The sequence below is a fragment of the Suricata suricatta genome, chromosome 4 (genome assembly GCF_006229205.1).
Source record: "Suricata suricatta isolate VVHF042 chromosome 4, meerkat_22Aug2017_6uvM2_HiC, whole genome shotgun sequence".
Taxonomy (NCBI): Eukaryota; Metazoa; Chordata; class Mammalia; order Carnivora; family Herpestidae; genus Suricata; species Suricata suricatta.
Window position 1 is genome coordinate 3577175 of NC_043703.1, and position 19254 is coordinate 3596428.

A 19254-nucleotide genomic window follows, 5' to 3' on the forward strand; every position below is an offset into this window, starting at 1 on the left:
AAAATGTCCCACCGTCACAGAGTCTAACAATTAATTCCATTTCTAAATTCAATTCCCGGTTTCCAGAACTCCATAGAGAAACTGGTGCCATCTCTCAGCAAACCCTGCTCATCGGCGGCTCCAACTAGAACTGCAGAAAGCATTTAAGTAATAAGAGCAAAACGTTTCCTCCATGAAAACCATCAACAATAAAAGCAACTCCATTTTATTTCAGGCCCATAAAATAAGCATTCCTGTCTGGAAGAAGGAAGCTTCTTTCATTTGGGGGATTCCTTTCTTGTCTTAGAGTTGGCATTTCCCATGCTCTTTCAATGAGAAATCAGGGAAGCAAGCCCCAGAACCAAATGAAACAGGCCAGTGCTAATTCCAATTACTCTCCTCTGAAACATTTGTTTTATCCTCACAGAAGATCTTTAGGTAAATTGCTTCAAATGGAACAGGTCGAGCGTGTAGCCCGGTAAGAATTCATCTGCACTAGTACAAGAACAGTATAATCACCGAAGGCACCGGAGGATGCGGGTGGGGGTGAGCGGGTAGAAGGGGACTGGAATGGCTAATAGAAAATATACATTTAGGCTGAAATTTAAAATCCACCCAAGTTTTGCTTTATTCATTCCTTGGAGAGTTGTCCTTCAGATTGGATGAATTTAGCAAAATTAACTCCTTGACGGTCATTTAAATTCCCTCTCTGAAGAGTCAAATTAGTAGTGACGAGGGGTGATATCTGGATTCTGGCTGAGACACTAGAAGGGACTGTTTCACAGTCTAATAAGACCACACTGAAACGGTAAAGGTCCGGAACTCCCAGTGCCGCCTCCTCCCTCACAGGTACCTGCTCCACACAGCAAGGAGTCCCTGTCCCCGACTCAGGACCCCCCAGACCCTGGACGATGTCAGATCCAAAATACAAAACCATCTGGTAAATCGTTACCACCCCCGACTTGGGTCCAGCTAGGGTTTCGCACAGAACACAGTCCTGCCTCCGGCCTTCGGAACACAAGCTCTCCAACTGCGTCTGCGTCTATGTGTCCTTCCCGAGCAGGTCCGGTCCCTTCTCCCGCCCACGTGACAGCCGCCTTGCCCCGCGACCCTTCCTGGTCCTGCCCCTCGATGAACCCCTGTGCCATCGCCCCTGGCTGGACACCCTTTGCCTGTGCGCCTTTTCCCCGGGGTGCGCATCACCCCGTGTGCACCCGGTCCCTGCTGGCCCTAAGGCGTCCTTCCCTCGGGCCAGCCAGCACCCACCTGGGGGGTGGGAGGTGGGGGGCAGCCCGCTGCACAGGTGCACCCGCGGAGGGCTGGAAGGACAGGCACCTGCCACCTGAGGACCATCTCGGGCCCTCTGGAACGTGGGCAGAACTAGGCGTTCTGGGTCAGGCCCACTCGGTGGGCACACACTATGCACTGGAGGGCAGTGGGACAGACGCAGCCTGCCGTGATAAGTGACATGGTTCAGAGACACAAGTGCCACAGTGGATGCGTGAGAGAACCCCCTCGCTGGAACCCGGGAAATCCGGCGAGGAGTCACTGACAGGCTCCGCCCGGCCTCTGTTAAGTAAGATCCAACCACTTAACAATCTCAGGGAAAGCAAAGAGCAGGAGAGGTTGCACGTGGTGGTGGTGGCACATTCCAGAAACTGGAAGTGGCTGGGTGTGGCTACGTGTTCCAACCTGGTGGGGGCGGGGGGGGGGGGGGGGGGGGGGGGGGGGGGGGCGGGGGAATGAGGCTGGAGACCAAGGCGGACCCCCAGGCACGGGGCTTGCAAAGGGGGTATGGAGTGGTGTTTCCCGTCCCCACACAGCAAAGGGTGCGGTGGTGACCCTGGATGACACCTGGGTTGACAAAGCATCCGTGTGCGGGCGGGGAGGGGACAGCGCCCGGGGGTGGCAGGTCGGTCCCCAGGTAAGGACGGTGCCGCCCTGGACAGGGTGGGGGCAGTGGTCACACCTCCCGTAGAGCTGCGCCAATCCCAGGTGGGGGCTCAGGGACTCAGGGGTTTATTAGGTCCCGGAGAAGGAGGAGGTGGAGGGAGGTGGTGACCAGTTCTGTGGTCAGTAAGTGATGCCCCACAGAGAGGGTAATCCTCGTTGGGGCTGGAGAAAGGGGCTGAGACTACCTTCCTACACCTTCCTGGTGGGGGAGGCTGGCAGAGATTACCCGGTGGGCAGCGGTCCTCAGGGGTCCGCACAATCAGAGGGAAATGAGGCAGCTCGGTGCCACGGGCGGGCAGGGCACTGGGAGCTTCCGGGAGAAGATGCTAAAGCTTAGCCTGCAGGGAGCACCGAGCTCATCAATACTGAGTGCTCCCAGGGGTGGAAGGAGCACCGCGAGTTTCCCCAAAGCAAAGAAGAAATATCCGAGAAACAAAACAACAAAACCCAAAAATCTCCGGGAATATCTTAATTCTTATGAAATTGGGAAAGGATGTTTTTGAGGATACAAATGACTGCTTTGCCGTGTGATACCAGATACTTTGGGAGGGAACGAGACTTCGGTTGTAGATTTGGGCAGTTACTTTCCTATCACTTGCTGTAGGATCACAAATCCTATTATAAACACTAAAACTACGTCAAGGCTTGAATCAAATTTTACTATACATACAACTCATAAAAGAACTATAAAACCAAAAGACATCAGTCACATAAATGATTCAGTTCCAAGTTTTAGACAAGAACAAGCAGTTCTTTGTTCTCACTGGGAAGTTAATATAAAGGGGAGTTTTTAAATATATATGCCATCCCAACATAACTGTCAATAAGAAAAACTGTTACAAATTGTGAACAGCCTTCTCCATAAAGGTATTTATATTTGTAAGGTATTTATAAGAAAGTGGAAGGGCTATGAATGTGTCTAAAAGTGCTGTTAGTCTTTAAAAATGTTAGCGTTTCTAAAGCTTTTTTTTCTCCTGAATGGAGATATATTTACAGTAAATTTCTTCAGAGTTTTAAATCTCTGTGCATATGCCTTGATATTCAAGTGAAATCTATTTCTAAAATATTATTTCCAAAATGAACGTTAAGTGGTATTTTTACAGATGAACAATTTTTAAAGATAATTCTATATATCATATGGTATTTTCTTGATAAAATAATGGAGATACAATTTATCAAAAATCTATTAATAGAAATCTCTTAGTTTTCTGTTGTTTCTAGTCCAAATCGAGGCACAATATTTTGGTTTTGATGTCATATATTCTAACAGAAAAGCCCCCCTCTGCCTCTGAGCATTAGCATTTTGCTTGGAGTTCCTGGTTGATGGATCTGTCTTTTTACTTCCATGGGTTAGTCTGCTGGAGGCTGAGGGAGCGCACAGGGCCAGTGAAGAGTCCTCACTGCCTGGAGCTGATCTTCACTGCGTGCCCCCCCCCCCCTTCCCCAGCCAACAGGTTTAATGGAGCCAAATGGAAAAGACACCTATGATCCTCAGAACTATCCTTGGTACTGAAATGGGCAAGGCTTTAGAAAATACCGAATTAATGGCGAGTCATTTTCTAGAGAGGCTGAGGATAAAGGTGACATTATTTTTTTATTCTGCCTCATTTGAACACTATAACTGGGCATTTCTGGAAACCTCTGTGTCGGATATCTGCCTGTACAAATCTAGCAACTGAATCAGTTGGCCAGGACATGCCTCCATTGATGTTGAACTCACTGTCATTCCCCAGGATTTCCTGAGCTAGGTAAAAATTCCCCCTTTAACTGAGGCTGATGGTCCTCGTTGATTGGAGACCCTGGGGCCAGACTCCATGGAAGAAGAATTAGCGAGGCTCGTTAGGTCCACGCAGCCAGCGAGCGGCTGAGCCAAGTACAGAGCCAGCGAGTCCTCAGAACGAAACTGCCCTAGTCACTTCATTGGGCAGAATGAGATACAGGGGCTTGTGGGGGGCAGTCTCTGGGAAATACACGCAAGGACAAGAACATGTACATCAGTTTTGAGAAGCTGGGGTCAAATATTTTTCAGCTGGTTTTGAGAGAATAAATGGAGCAACCGGGAAGTGTTTCTTAATTCACTTATCATTAATAAATGATGAGCGTTAGGAAGAAAATTGGTGCACCGGAGAAGTAGCAGTGAAAACACCAATCTTGTTTGTTTGTTTGTTTGTTTGATTTTTGAGAGACAGAGACAGTGCGAGCAGGGGAGGGCAGAGAGAGAGGGAGACACAGAATCAGAACACAGGCTCCAGGCTCTGAGCTGTCAGCACAGAGCCTGACTCGGGGCTCAAACCCATGAACTGTGAGATCATGACCTGAGCCAGAGTCGGATGCCCCACTGACGGAGCCACCTGGGCACCCCAAAAACACCAATCTTAATTACTCTGCATCTTGCAAAGGAAATAGAGATTTGAATCATATTTCCCATGTTACATTCATAACTGTTTCTCTAGGCTGAAAACAAAGATTCTGAAAACCCAAAGTTTGAAAAATTGTTCAAATGCAGCAGGTCCCGGGGGGAGAGCACTCCTATGCGTGAATTCCCCCTGCCTTGTTCGTCAGCCGTCCCGTATCTTGCAGGGACTGCCAGCAGGCTTTCCGAAGGCAGCGGTAATTGTGTGGGGCTCATGCTTCTTGTACCTCCAAGGTAGGGGCTCTGCTCTACATGAATATCATACACGTGCATATACGGTAATCACTATTTTGTGTACATGTTACTCTATCCCAAATGGCATATATGGTAATCTTTTTTTTTTAAATGTAACTGTGTAACTTAATACTTAAAAGAATTTACTTTCATTACTAGAACCAAATGCCAATCTGTTTACCATACAGCCGACCTGTTTTATTAGTTTAATATACTCACTACTCTTGTATCACGGTTATAGAAAACATGGCTCTTCCCATGATAACAAATTTTGTCTGACTCCCGTCCTGGCTTTTAACACCTTACCATCGAATAAAGCTCAATGGCAGGCACTTTAAAATGTAGTTTCTTGGATAGAACTTCCCCTTTCTGCGGAGGAGGGTTCCTGATGACCTCAATAGCTCAGTTCCTGATTTTCATACAGAACTCTTGGCCTCTAGAACTGCAGGCAAATAACTGAGAAAGTATCAGGAGCTGCGTCTGATTGCCTGAGGGTATGATTTCTGAAGGCCACGAATTCTTTCTGCCTTAATCATACAGCTTCCAGGAAGTGGAACAGAAACGTCTAGATGTCCTTTCAAAACAGGAGTCAGGAGACACCGAGCACTTTGAGACACACTCAACAGGTAGAATCAAAGACCCCAAAAGACACCCTACAAGGGAAGTTATACAAAGGCGCCTTCATTTCTCTTCTGCCCACTGATGGGATTCATGGGAAAATAATCATAAATTAACTTCTTCGTCACTCTTGATCAAGCTTTACAAGGCTTGTGGGAATAAGTAATTCCTTTGAAACACAAGCAGTTTTAAAACGTACCAACTTAGGGGAACCTGGGTGGCCCAGTTGGTTCAGCCTTCGTCTCCTGGTTTCCGCTCAGGTGGTGATCTCACAGTTCTGTGAGTTTGAGCCCCACATCGGGCTTCCCTCAGTGCGGAGCCTGCTTGGGATTCTCTCTCTCTCTCTCTCTCTCTCTCTCTCTCTCTCTCACACACACACACACACACACACACACACACACACTCAGAATAAATAAATAAATAAAACCTTAAAAAAGATTTTTAAAAAAACATACCACGTTAGCCTGCTTTCTTCCTCCTCCTCCCTGCCAATTACAATAACCCCTGGAAATAACAAGCAACCCAGGAAGAGGTGTGAAGCCGCAAGGAGGAAGGCAAACTGGCTCAGGACCAGTGGAAGGGACGAATCCTAGGCAACTGAAAACCAGCCCAGACCCAGTGGTTCCCAGCCCAACTTAGGGACAGAGAAGGGCCTGGGTAGATGCATCCTGACACATTCCAACTCTGTGTCTCCAGCCACTCACTCAGTATCAGGTGAGTTGGGAACCATGATCTGCTATCATCAAGTGCCAGGTCAAGCACTTTTCTTCCACTGACCTGTGACTCTGCTCCCCAACAAGAGGCAAACACAGCTGGGAGGGGGCGCCTGCAAGCGGGAGAATGCCCCAACAGGCCCCCAGCCCTGAAAGTCTCTTGTCCCTGTGGACACCTCCCGACCTCGCCCAGAGACATGGGGTAGCCTGGCCTGGGAAATCCTCTTCCACCCTTTAGGGGCACTAGAAGAAAACAGTGAGAACCCCAGGCCATCAGATAAGCCAAGTGGACCAAAATGACACCTCAAGGGGTCTGAAAATGAAACTGTCATTGGAACCACACCCCACCCAAGTACACCAGGCCCTGCATGCTGAACTTAAACAGGCTGACTGAAGTAGATCTATGTAGGACCAAGCTTCTCCTAACATAGTAGCTAAAATGTCCTACATGCAATTAAAAGCCAAGATCAGGACATCACAACTTGAGCAAGACAAGATGATGAACTGACAACAAGATTTAGATGGGTTATGTGGGAACTGTCTGATGATGAGACTAAGGCAGCTCTGGTCAGAATGCTTCAACAGGCAACTACGAATCCTCTTGAAACAAACAGAAGTCAAGCAAAGACATGGAAGTTACAATAATAATAATAAAAAAAAGCCAAATGGAAATCACAGAACCAAGAAATACAATAACAAATACAATACACCAACCCACATCAAATATTTCATTTGACCCACAATGAAGTAAAACAAAAATCACACACTGGGTTATAATAAGAAGTAATTTAAATGTCCATTAACAAAGTAGTTATGTATTTAGTCCAAGACATGCCTTAAAAAAAACCCCTGTTAACTGGGCACCTGAATGGCTCAGTCAGTGAAGCATCTAATTCTTGATTTCGGCTCAGACTTCCCGAGATCGAGCCCTGTGTCAGGCTCTGTGCTGACAGCAGGGAGCGCGGTTGAGAGCCTGTTGTCTCTCCCTATCTCTGCCCCTCCCCCACTCGCTTGCTCTCAAAACAAATAAACAAACAAATAAATAAAATAAACTGGTTCAATCTAGTCCTAATCTTGTCTCTCCCTATCTCTGCCCCTCCCCCACTCGCTTGCTCTCAAAACAAATAAACAAATAAATAAATAAAATAAACTGGTTCAATCTAGTCCTACTCCCCTAGAGTACATTATCTAACAAAAGTCGTTGAAGGGAAACAATGTATTATTCTTTGAAGGATACCTGATCTAAAATCTAGAAGTCTAATCAGAAAAATTGAAAAATTGGGTAAAATGAAAGCCTTAATTAATTAAGTTGTCGTGGCATTCTGTTACATTTTACCACGCTATCGCTCACTTCCAGATGTAGCTCTTCCAGAGGGATGGATCCCTGATTGTAATGAGCATGCTTTGATAATTCACTGATTACCATTTCTTCTGCACAGAGCAACCCCCTGGCGCCTAGGAAAGCGCACCCGCTTATGTTTGCTTCTCTGCTTTTTACTAAAGACAAGACCTCCCACCCAGCGCTTTTCAGCGTGCTGCAGTGTAGAAATGGAGCACAGATGCATTCATGCGGTACTGAGGTTACTGAACCCCCAGGACTCCTATGACCGACTGGGGGGACAGGGACCCCAGGGCCCAAGGGCTTCACTGCCTGCAGCCTTGTCCCCTTAATCCATCCATCTAGTCACACAAACATTCACTTACTACAAGCACAGTTTGGGGTACTTAATAAATAACCTGTTAGAAATATTTACTGAATGAATAAATCTTTTTGTACAGGAAATTCTGTCAAAGCCAATGATGTTTTCATTAATTTGAAAGACTTTCCCTAAGCAATGTGCTTTTCCTACAATAATCAAAATGCAAATGTTTTCCATTATTTCAATAACTGCAGTACTCAAATTTTATGATTGATATTTTCCATACCAGTTAGGATCTAAGAGACTCAACCTAGTATGAACATAAGGGGTATGACTGGCACCCCAGGCCAGTGTTTAAGAATCAACAAGTTTAACCTCAACCTCCATATTTATGTAAAACTGAGTTATCTTCCCAAACGGTAGCACTCAGACTTTCTGTAACACAAAACTATTGTGTGTTTTATAAACAGATTTTAATATTAATCAGTTATGAACATGACTATCATATTCACCCACAAAAGTCATTTAAAAGTCAGTTTGCTTCTTCTTCTTGATATAACGGCACCTGGTGAGAAAGTAATTTGTGCACTAGGGACTCAGGTTGTATTAGCTATGGCCAGAAATCAATTCAGAGGAGAAAAAATACATGATCATTCATTCTTCATCCATTAAGATGAAATAGAATTTATGGTGAAAATTAAAAACGAGAATGTAATTTTGCTGTACTTCTAACTGTAGAAAACGAATAAAATTATTAACAATTCATGAAACTATAAGCTATTAAAAGGACTATGTAATATTAAGAAAATCCTAAGTACATTCTATGAAAAATGTTTACAATTTTGTTATTTATCCAACAATTCTGACTACAGCATGCAGAATCCTGAGAATGTGTGTTTTACGTATCCTTTCAAAAGACGTTTTCTTTGAACCATAAAAATACTTGTTTACGAATATGATGCCATTAGAAGTCATATACTTAGTACACAATTTGAATCGGAAAAACTAGATATGAAATGATACGTTAATTATAGAAGTTTTCAAAGGAATGGAGGAGATCACTTCACCTGGCCATACTTTGCTGCCAAGTGGAGAGGGGTCCAGTACTGATTGTCTGCTACATTGAGGTCCCCGCCATGTTCGAGGAGAAGAGACACCACCTCCTTGTAGCCGCTGGCACACGCCATGTGTAGCTGCAACGGAGAAATATTTCGTTATATCACTTCTGAAAAAAAGCAACAACGTCAAAACAATTTATTCAGGGGGCTGAAGAGAGCTAACAACCCGTTAAATCTAAAATACCTTTTAGAAAAGAACATGCACGCCGTTTTATTTCCTTGCTATTGCTGGACGTCAGCCTTCTTTGCAAAAAGGCTTACGAGTGAATTATTTACTCTCTTCCTTCTGATCCGGACAATGTGCGCTTTTTCATATAATTCCCATCTCCCCTTCTCGTGTCCCCTTCTGCTATAACCTGGATACTTTTAAATACAAACTACAATCGCTGAATGCTTTAACGCTTCCTCCCCATAAGTCACACACGCAGTGACTGGCTCAGAAATTCGGGCCCTGTATTTGGTGTGAGCAAAGGAGACTGGAAGACATAAACGACAATAGGAAACGTGATCATCTCCATGTTTATAAACAAGTAAAAGGTGCAGGAACACCAGAAAGGATGAGGTAACCCTGACAGATCTTAAAATGATGATGCAGCTCTCACTTGAACGTGCTCCCCGCTTAGTTTCTGGACGCAACCTGAAGCTTGGAAATCCGGCATCGGAGCTACAATGAGGTCAGGGTCTGCGGAAGTACTCCCGTTTCCAGATGCGCTAAGTCTGGTTCCGAACGCTGCAGGCTTTCTTTGCAAGTCAACACTCGCCACACCCAATTTATGCTTTTTTCAATGTTTATTTTTGAGAAAGAGAGCATGAGCAGGAGAGGTGCAGCGAGAGAGGGACAGAGGATCCTAAGCAGGCTCTGAGCTGTCAGCACAGAGCCCGACGCAGGCCTCAAACTCATGAACTGTGAGATCATGACCTGAGTCGAAGTCGGACTCTCCACGGACTTAAACTGGTTCTCAATTTAAATGAGGTGATTAAGGAACCACATGATTGATTTCATGAACATAATAAGAAGGAACTATGAGGAAAGGAAAAATACAAATAAATGGGGCACCTGGTGGCTCAGTTCATTAAGCATCTGACTTTGGCTCAGGTCATGAACTTGTGGTCTGTGAGTTCGAGCCCCGAATCAGAGTCTGTGCTGACAACTCGGAGCCTGGAGCCTGCTTTGGATTTTGTGCTCCTTATCTCTCCTCCCCTCCCCTGCTCACACTCTGTCTCTCAAAAATAAATAAATGTTAAAAAGACATTAAAAAATAATAAAAACTAAAATAATATAAAAGTAGTAAAAACAATGAGTTCTTTCTGGTTTTGTAGCATGGGATTCTGATTTTATTACAAAGACAAAATTACAATAAAGCCAAAAGGACTTATTAAGTATATGTACTTATATATTAATAAAATCCAGTAAAAACATTTGCTTTTTTACCTCTGGACCTACTTATGTTCTTTAATGTACAGTGTATACTTATATGTTTATTTCTTATACTTAACTGTGCCAAAGAAACAACTATATCCATTCAATTTAAGGCATAAATATTAAGAGATTATGTTTCACGTCAATCCTCCATACTTTGTTATGTATAAAATTTACTTCATTAATATTCTAGCGCACAGTCCCAAGAATAAAATATCCACGTCTTTTTTTTATATTTTTAATGTTTATTTATCTTTGAGAGAGACAGAGACAGAGTGTAAAGAGGATACAGGCAGAGAGAGAGGTAGAAAGAGAATCCAAAGCAGGCTCCGGGCTCCAAGCTGTCGGCACAGAGCCTGACACGGGGCTTGAACTCACAGAACATGAGATCATGACCTGAGCCGAAGCTGGACACTTGACCAACTGAGCCACCCAAGCGTCCTAATATCCACAAGTACTTTAGAGAAACATAATTTTATATACTTGTTCTCCTAACAAAAGTCTTTCACTCGCCCATAAGTTTATCCTACATTATTTGAATAATCAAATAATATAAAATGCACCAAGAACTGTCCATTTGCTGCTTAGCACCTTTCACTAATGATGTCAGGTTCACAGGATGAACTCCTTAAGAGTAGATTTGCTTTCTGTTCAGCAAAACTGGGTTCTGCCATTTCAAACACAGCCCAGCTCTCAGCCTGTCACATCAGGCGCTGCTCTCAAGGAAAAGACTAGAAGGAATGTCTTGGCTCAGTAGGCAGAAACACGATCCAAAGCATGAGCTACCAGTGACCTCTCTGGAGGCAGACACGTTCAATCCTAGGCAATCTCCAAACGGAAGTAAAAAGCCGTGACTTCGAATACTTCCACACCATCACAGGAGATCACAGAGTTTCAGAAATTCATAGGAAAATATCAAGAGCTTAGAGCCTTTCCCTTGATTCTCCTGACAACCAACTTCTGAGTCCTACAGACCCCACAGGGGGCGGGCTCACCACTAAGTTAGAGTGTAAAAAGTGTCTGTTTTCTGAAATGAAGTTATGCCCCTACCTTGTCACTGCTGCTGGAAGATGTCAGGTGCCAAAATGTGAGTGTCTACCATGATGGCGTCACAGAATGCTCCTCCCCTGCCATTCTATGGGTCCTATGAGACTGCTGTTCCTGTGTGGGGTTGTTGTTTCCGTACCGGGTTGTTGTTCCTGTTCACAACTGGCAGCAGCCTCTTGAGAGGACAGCTGGAAAAGGACCATCTTGGAAAATGGTGACAAGTTGGAAATCACCTACGGGGTTACGTGCAGGACAAGGCTTCCGAGCGGCGTCACGGACGCTGCACATGGACGTTATCAATTCCTTCTCGCCTGTACACCCCTTGACCAGTTACCACCGCCCTGGGGTCCGGCTGCCCGAGCTGGGGGCGGGGCCATTTTGGCAGCTGGCCCCGTGGGCCAAGCCACGTGCGTCTGCCTCCCCAGCACCAGTGCTCTGAGACAGCAAAGGACAGTGGACACCGGCTGGGCCAGGCTCGAGGGTCGTGCCACCATACTGTGCCCCTAACAAACCCTGCGGTCGTGCCATCATTTATTGCTTTAGATTCGGTATTTTTTCTTCTGCCCGTGAACAAAGCCCCTCCCCAGCCTCCTTCTCTTGTATTATAATGTTTGTCTCTGGGCGATGCGCCCACGTAGGCACCTGCCTCAGTTTCCCTTGGCACACGGCCCGTGGAGGAGGAGCCGCCTTGGTTAGTAAGCACGGCCTGTAGCCTCCTCCTGCGGCGCAAAACCATCACCAGGTCCTGGCGCTTTTCAGATACGGAAACACAGGAGTCTCAGAGCCGGTGACAGATCTGCGGCCGCTGTCGTGGGAGCCGCCCTCGCCTCACGCAGGCGGAGCGAGAGGCTGGCGTGCAGCCCGAGAAAAACCACATCCCTGAGGGGGCAGAGCCCGGGAGGAGGACCCCCTCACCACGGTGTTACTCTTCTAGAATGTCCTTCAGGAAAGCACAGCCTGGAGCAGATACTCCACCTGACCGATTCGTACTTAGAGGGCGTTTAGGCACTCGCCGCACTTTGGATTTTATGCCAGATCATTCTGTTAATAATCACCATGTTTGCCGCTCTGACCATTTCCTTCTGAACTTTCCAGGTGTACAATTGATTCTGAAATAATGAACGTTTTTTCAAGTGATTACACTGCCACACTGAGTTCCAGAATGTTGGTGCCAACTCACACACCATCCAGGGCCATGTGCAGGGACGCAGCTTTCTGTGCTCACAGACCCTGTCTGCACAGACCTGTGTGTGCAGACCATGGGGTGCACAGACCTGCATGTACACAGACCTGCGTGTGCATAGACCCTGTGTGTGCACAGACCGTGTGTGTATAGACCTGTGTGTGCAGACATGAGTGTGCATAGACCTGTGTGTGCACAGACCTGTGTGTGCACAGACCTGTGTGCACAGACCATGTGTGTGCATAAACATGTGTGTACTAGACCTGTGTGTACATAGACCTGTGTGTGTAGACATGAGTGTGCATAGGCCTGTGTGTGCACAGACCTGTGTGTGCCCAGACCCTCTGTGCATAGACCTGTGTGTGTATAGGGCTGTGTGTGCATAGACATGTGTGTGCACAGACCCTTACTTAGCTTTCTGGTCTTCACAATTCATTTCCAAAACAACTATAATTTCAGTGTACTCAATGCCTAACAATGGGTCTCTTTTAATATATGTACAGGATAGTTGTATTTTCTAATATAGTGAAACGACTCTCAGTATTATTTGTTACCCTACTGAGGGTCATCTTTTTCATCCATCTCTAGGAACGCTCCATACTTTAAAAATATGAACTCTTTGAAAGAGCTGTTGCAAGTAGTATTCCTGGTTCATTACCTGCCTCTTAATTTTGCTCTTGTTTGATGTGTGAATGTCTGCTTTAATTTTTGTTATAGTCAATGATATCAGTATTTCCCTTTGTGTTTTCTCCCCCTATTTGTATAGGGGAAGGGCTTCTGCCACCTAGAATTAAGTCCTTTTTACTGTGTCACATGGAAAATGGGTGTTGTTGTCACTTAGTCTTGTATCTGTGCATCTAATTTTTAAGAAGAAGCTGTGTGTAAAATATATGCCCATTGAATGTGGTCTTATTTAAGGTCTGTGATCTCTGCTGCCCTAAATCGGGGAAGGTCACTCTAAGGCTAATGCCAAATTTTGGTGAACAGGATGTTGGGAGTGAATGAAAATCAACCTTGAGGAAGAGCTATTCAAACACCTGCAGGAATGAGTCCAGATTTTGAACCAGTAATTTCACATCTTCTCCTAGTCTATTTTTATATCAGTTTATTAACAGAGGATTTTTCCTACCGTAGTTTGGACTGAGTGTGGAGGTAATATATAACCTATCTCAAAGCGAGACCATATGTATATGGGCTGTCATAGGGGGTGGGAGGGTGCCTGAGGGAGCGAGAGAGAGGCTGGAATCCCGAGAGCTGAGGCAGGGGTAAAGGACCGTCTGGAGATCCCGGCGATGGGGGCGAGGAGGTGGTATCTGATGGACACCCTCATCCTCACAAGGGAGGGGTCAGCTTCTAGCCCAGAGAGCAGGGCATCCTCTCGAGGAAGGTCAAGTCAAAGGCCTCTAGCCTCACTGGGTCTCCTCCTGCCCATCTGTCTCCTCCCCTCCTCTCCCTCAACTTCAGCGACACTGAAGGAACGGCAGTGGCAGAAGGGGAGACAGGTGTCCCGCACACCCTCCCTTCTACTGACTTCCTGCCATACCAGGACCAGGTTCAAGATGTAGCGGAAATCGAGGCCCATTATGCCTGAGCCCACCAGCCCATGTGGGGTCTGTACACAGATTCAGGGGGTTGCAAACTCGGGTGGGAAGATAGTTTTTACTTTTTTCTAACCCCAACTGAAATCTAGCAAATTCTTCGACGGTGAACATAGGGTACACAGCAGTGATGCTGTCTCTCATCGCCAGAAATATTGTCATATCACAGTGCTGTCCGCGCAGACACCTCCAAATGTCACCCAGGTTCAAATCTGCTCTAAAACCATGGTCATGGTTAAATCTGCTCCTCAGTGCACTAATAGTGAAGCACGTGCGTTATCTATTGCAAATTTAATTTTAGTTTTAGGATTATGATATTTCAGTATAACTGGCTTTCTTGTAACTCTGAACACCGTGTTTATTACATTAAAAACACAATTCTGACAAGGAATCCAGAGCTACCCCAGGGGGGTTAGAAGGTAATAGGACATCAAAAGGCCAGTGGACCCTGGCTTCATGCCGGCTGGGAGTTTTCACTGGTATAAAGAACCAGACATTTGAATCTCTAAGTTGAGGCTACACATTGTGATACAAAGTATGGCCAGACAGCTGATGGCATTGGCTAAGTCCTCACCGGAAGTAAGGCATGAACCAGCACAACTGACAGAACAAAGGGAAAGAAAAATAAAATTGTTTGATGTTTGCATCTCATGAATAATTCTTTTCCAACAAACCAAGTAAATACGTCCCAAGGCCGAATGTTATATATCAAAGTATGTGAAAAAAGAGTAAAGAACCAGTATCATCATAATGTATCTGGAAGTCATTATGGTAGATTTTCAAAGAGCATCTCTGCACTCAAACTCAGGGATGCATTTCCATATGCTCTGTAACAGGCTTTTTTAGGGGAAGGAACTGTATCCTTTTCTGAGGTTTTGTTTTCTTTTACCAAGGGCATCAGTGCACACCAGGAGATCTTTTTAAAGAGCTGCATTAAGTTCGGCAATTTTCTTGGCATGTTCTAATAAAGGAGAAAAAGGTATTGAGCCTTTCATTGATAGCTTCATCTTTTTTGCAGAATTTGGCAGTGTGGGAAATGACTTTGAACCCAACCAACATTCCAACTCAGGATATAGAAATCTGTGGACGAATGTCTTCTTACTGTTCCCACCAACAGACAGCTCTGGGGAGGCAGTCATTAACATGATAGACTGATCGATTCCGGCGTGAGAATCAAACTACACCACCCCTTGCTAAATGCTGTGATCTTCAAGGGACAACTTCCTAGTCTCCGTTCACTGTTAATTTCCTCGTGAAAAGCTCGATGATCAAAGATGATCCTTTAGTTATTATACAATGACTGCAATGTTTATGCTCTCTGCTCAACAGAAAAGAGTCGCAAAGAATGTCGAGACTAAAGATGTTAGAACTTGATAGTGATGTATTGCTCCGTACTGATTCCTTCAACAGCTTCAGTTCCAGAGTATGCGGGTCCTTTCATGCAGCAGTATTTGAAATGCTCGTGCTATTTTTATTTCCCAGTCATTTTTCTAAGACATATAAATCTGCAACATCATAAGGCAAACAAAGACACAAAGGCCTTCAGGTTTCTGCTCTGTGTCAGGCAATAGTGCATTACATGCACTGTTACCCACTCCAGTTTGGGTTTTGAGCCCATCACTGCACCGAAAGTCCCCTCAGTGAGGAGGCCAGTGGCCTCCCCATTACCAAGTCCAACAGCCCATCCGCCACCTTCAGTCACTTGATCGCTCAGTGGTTATATGGTGGTCAGCCGTTTCCTCCCCTGCTCCTGCTCCTCCTCCTCCATTTCCTCCTCCTCTTCCTTCTCCTCCTCCTTGTCACATATCCTTTCCTTGGCTCCTTGGGACATCTCATTCTCTTTGTTTTCCTCCTACCTTGGGAGTCTCTCCTTCTAGTCTTCTTTCTGGATCTTTCTCTTCTTCCTAAGCATCATGGCTGGGTCCCAAGTTCTCTCCTCTTTTGTATCAGATCTGTGATTTTATCCAGGGCCAGGATTTTCAAGGCCACATAAATGCTAGCGTTCCCACAAGTGATTCTGCGGTCCAGACATCTCCTGAATTCCAGACTCCAATATCCAGCCACAAACTCCACGTGTCTGGGAAGATGACCCAGAGGCACCCCAGCTCTCCGTTTCCAGAGTTGTCCTTGTCTTCTCTGCCCCAAGCTCATTTTGTCCTCAGCCTTCTCTGCCCCGCTGGGCGCTAACTCCATCACTCCGGTTGCTGACGCTGAGAGTGCGTTGAGTCATTCTGCCGTCACCCTTTCCCTCGCACCACCTGGCCATCAGGAAAACCCAGTGGACCTTCCTTTCACACAGACAGAGGGAGCAAGTCCCACCACGCAGCTTTCTGCAGCTCTGAGCCGCCCCACCAACCACGCCTCTCACTTACACTCTCTGCCTCAGCCCTGCACTTTGACAGTCCATCCTTAGCACAGCAGTCAGAGGGAGTGATGCTTTCAGAACCGAGGTAGGGTTCTCTCTCTTTTCAGCAGCCTCCAGGGTGCTCCCGTGCCACTCAGAGTCAGCGTAGAGCCCCACTCGGGCACAAGACCCTGTGTGAGCTGGTCCAGCTACCTCACTCCTTTCCTTAACTCTGCTTAGCTTCACCGCCTCTGTGCTCTTTCTAAATCATAACACACGCACTCCTGCCTCAGGGCCTTTGCACGCACCGCTGTTCAGCCTGGAATGGCACCCTGCTGTGTGTGTAGACTTCTCTCAGGTCATTACTCAAACTTCCTTGTCAATGAGCTCTTACCTGTGTGCTTTGAACCACGTCCTTATCTTGTTTTATTATTTCCTCCTTTGCATTTGCCATTATTAATCTGCTAGACATTTAGCTCATTTATATTGTATATTATGTATCTTCCCCAAAGAAATGTAAGCCCACAACAAAAGCGCTTTTGTGGCTTTGTTCAATATTATTTTGTTCACAGGATGGGGCTAATACATACTTCCTCAATAGATCAATTAGAATAATTTTCCATTTTAATATGTAATTTTTCAATAAACTCTAAACATGCTTTGTTTTCTTTGCTTATAACTTGGAGTTACATCTTTTATAGTCTTTAGAAATTTATAGTCTGAATTCTAAAATCAGTGTCTAGGGGGCACCTGGGTGACTTGTCAGTTAAGTGTCTGACATCGGCTCAGGTCATGATCTCACGGTTCATGGGTTTGAGTCCCACATCAGGTTCTGGGCTGACAGCTCAGAGCCTGGAGCCTGCTTCAGATTCTCTGTCTCTCTGTCTCTCTCTCTCTCTCTCTCTCTCTCTCTCTCTCTCTCTGCTCCTTCCTTGTTCGCAGTCTATGCCTCTCTGTCTCAAAAATAAATAAACATTAAATAAATAAATAAATAAAATAAAATCTGTATTTAGGAAGACGATTCCATCCAGAGGCCTCAAGGTGCTCGATTTGCAGTTAACAAATCTAAGACTGTATCAGGCCTCACACAACTTTTAGACAAAAATCCATTTAGACGAGTCATTTCTCCAATCCCTGTGTTTGACCTCCCACCTCTGGAAAACGCCAAGTAGAAACGGAATCCCTGGTTCCGACACTTGGACCATCGCACCCTCCAGGTGCCACACCCCCTTCTGCTAATTCACTTTCTCTCTGTTTTCCCCTGAGCCTTCGTACACTGGCTTCCACCACAAGTAACATCAGTGCAGGCCTGCCCAGTCCATACGTTTTACGGGTCACTAGTGCCAAATGTTTCTTATTTTCATGATTAGACATGATGAGAATTACTGTACCCACGAGCTCTGAAACAAGTCAGGACATGATTTCACTCGGATTTAGAAATTCATTCCCCAAGGTGACCCATAATTCGTTTTACTTAAAATTAAAAATGAAAGCATTCTCCTATAATTTCCATTGCAAACATCACATTGACAAAGCAATGCATAAAACTTATTTTAGGGACATCTGGTGACTCAGTCGGTTAAGCGCCTGATTCTGGACTTTGCCTCAGGCCATGATCTCATGAGTTCATGAGTTTAAGCCCCATGTCAGACTCCAAGGTGACAGTGAGGAGCCTGTTTGGGATTCTCTGCCTCTCCCTCTCTCTCTGCCCCTTTCCCGCACTCTCTCGCTTGCTCTCTCTCTCTCTCTTTCTCAAAATAAATAAACTTAAAAAATTACTGTACATTTTTAAACACACACAGAAGCAAGGCGTGAAGGAAATATGCCAACCTACAAACACTGGTTTTCTCTGAGTGGTGACATAAGTAACTTCTTTGCCCCTCTTTGAGGGTTTAACATGCTGTCCAGATTTTTACAATAAATATGTAGAACTTATATGATCAGAAAAAAGGCTATTTTTAAAAGTGAATTGTGTCCAATCCCAGGCCTTAGAAATCAACTTAGAGTCTTGACATCAGCAACATTTCTGAGCCCATGCTGTTCACTTACCAGCGTCACCCCGTCGTCATTCTGCTCGTTGACGTTTCCGCCACCGGACAGGAAGCGTTGGACATCCGTCAGCATGCTGGCCGGCCTCTGCAGCTTCAGCCGGCGCAGCGAGCCCAGGTCCACGCCTACGGGGAAAACAGCCTTTGAAACAGAAGGCAGAGATGTTTCTCAGCCGCCGGGGGTCAAGCCTTACTTTCATCTCATTGTTCTTTCAACAAGCTCCTCTTTGAAGCCCCTCTTCCACTTTGAAATCTCTTTCAAAGTTGGCATAATTGTTTCTCGAGGCACACCTTCTATTTACAGCTAGAAGACAGCCTGGTATAATTTTCCTCTTATGATATCCCAAGGATGTGACATGACGCCTTACAGATGCCAGGCTCTCAATGTGCCTCTGCTTTGGGGTAGACCATCAAGTGCACTGCCCAGAGCATTTGAAACCCTCGAATGGACCTAAAATAGGTTCTAAAACACAGCTTTTGCTCTCTATAGTTTCCTGGCCAAGAGTTGATCCTAAAAGCAATGTATGGTCCTGGAATAGAAAACCACCTTTGGTGGGCAACCTGGAAAAATCGGAGTAAAGTCTGTAGTTTAGTGGGTAGCATTGTACCAGAGCTAGGTCCGGAGTCTGGACAAACATACCCTGGCCATGCGGGGTGTTGATGTGGGGGGAGCTGCGAGAGGGTGTACGGGAACTCTCTGGAATATTGTCACAACTTTCCTGCATATGTCACATGTTTCCAAACTAAATGTAAAAAGATTCTCCAATCAAGCATTCCATGACTGCTCACATTAATAAAGCGAAATCAACTAAAGCTGAGTGAAGCCTGGGAGTCAGACTTGCTGAGGAGGGGGCCATGGCCATGGAAAGGTCAGGTCTGTCCCCTCCTGTTTGTACCTGAGCTTTCACGTGAAACTCCACGGTAGCTCAGACCTTCACATTTATGC

General features: G+C 45.5%; 1 protein-coding gene across 1 annotated transcript in view; it reads right to left on the reverse strand.

Moving 5' to 3' along the window:
- The window catches only part of MYO16 (myosin XVI), a 465799-nt gene that overhangs the window by 327651 nt on the left and 118894 nt on the right, over positions 1-19254 (reverse strand). The window contains exons 6-7 of the mRNA XM_029938403.1: positions 18310-18434; positions 8618-8743 (exon numbers count right to left, since the gene is read on the reverse strand). Coding sequence (XP_029794263.1) covers positions 8618-8743; positions 18310-18434 — 251 coding nt within the window. The remainder of the gene's footprint in view (positions 1-8617; positions 8744-18309; positions 18435-19254) is intronic.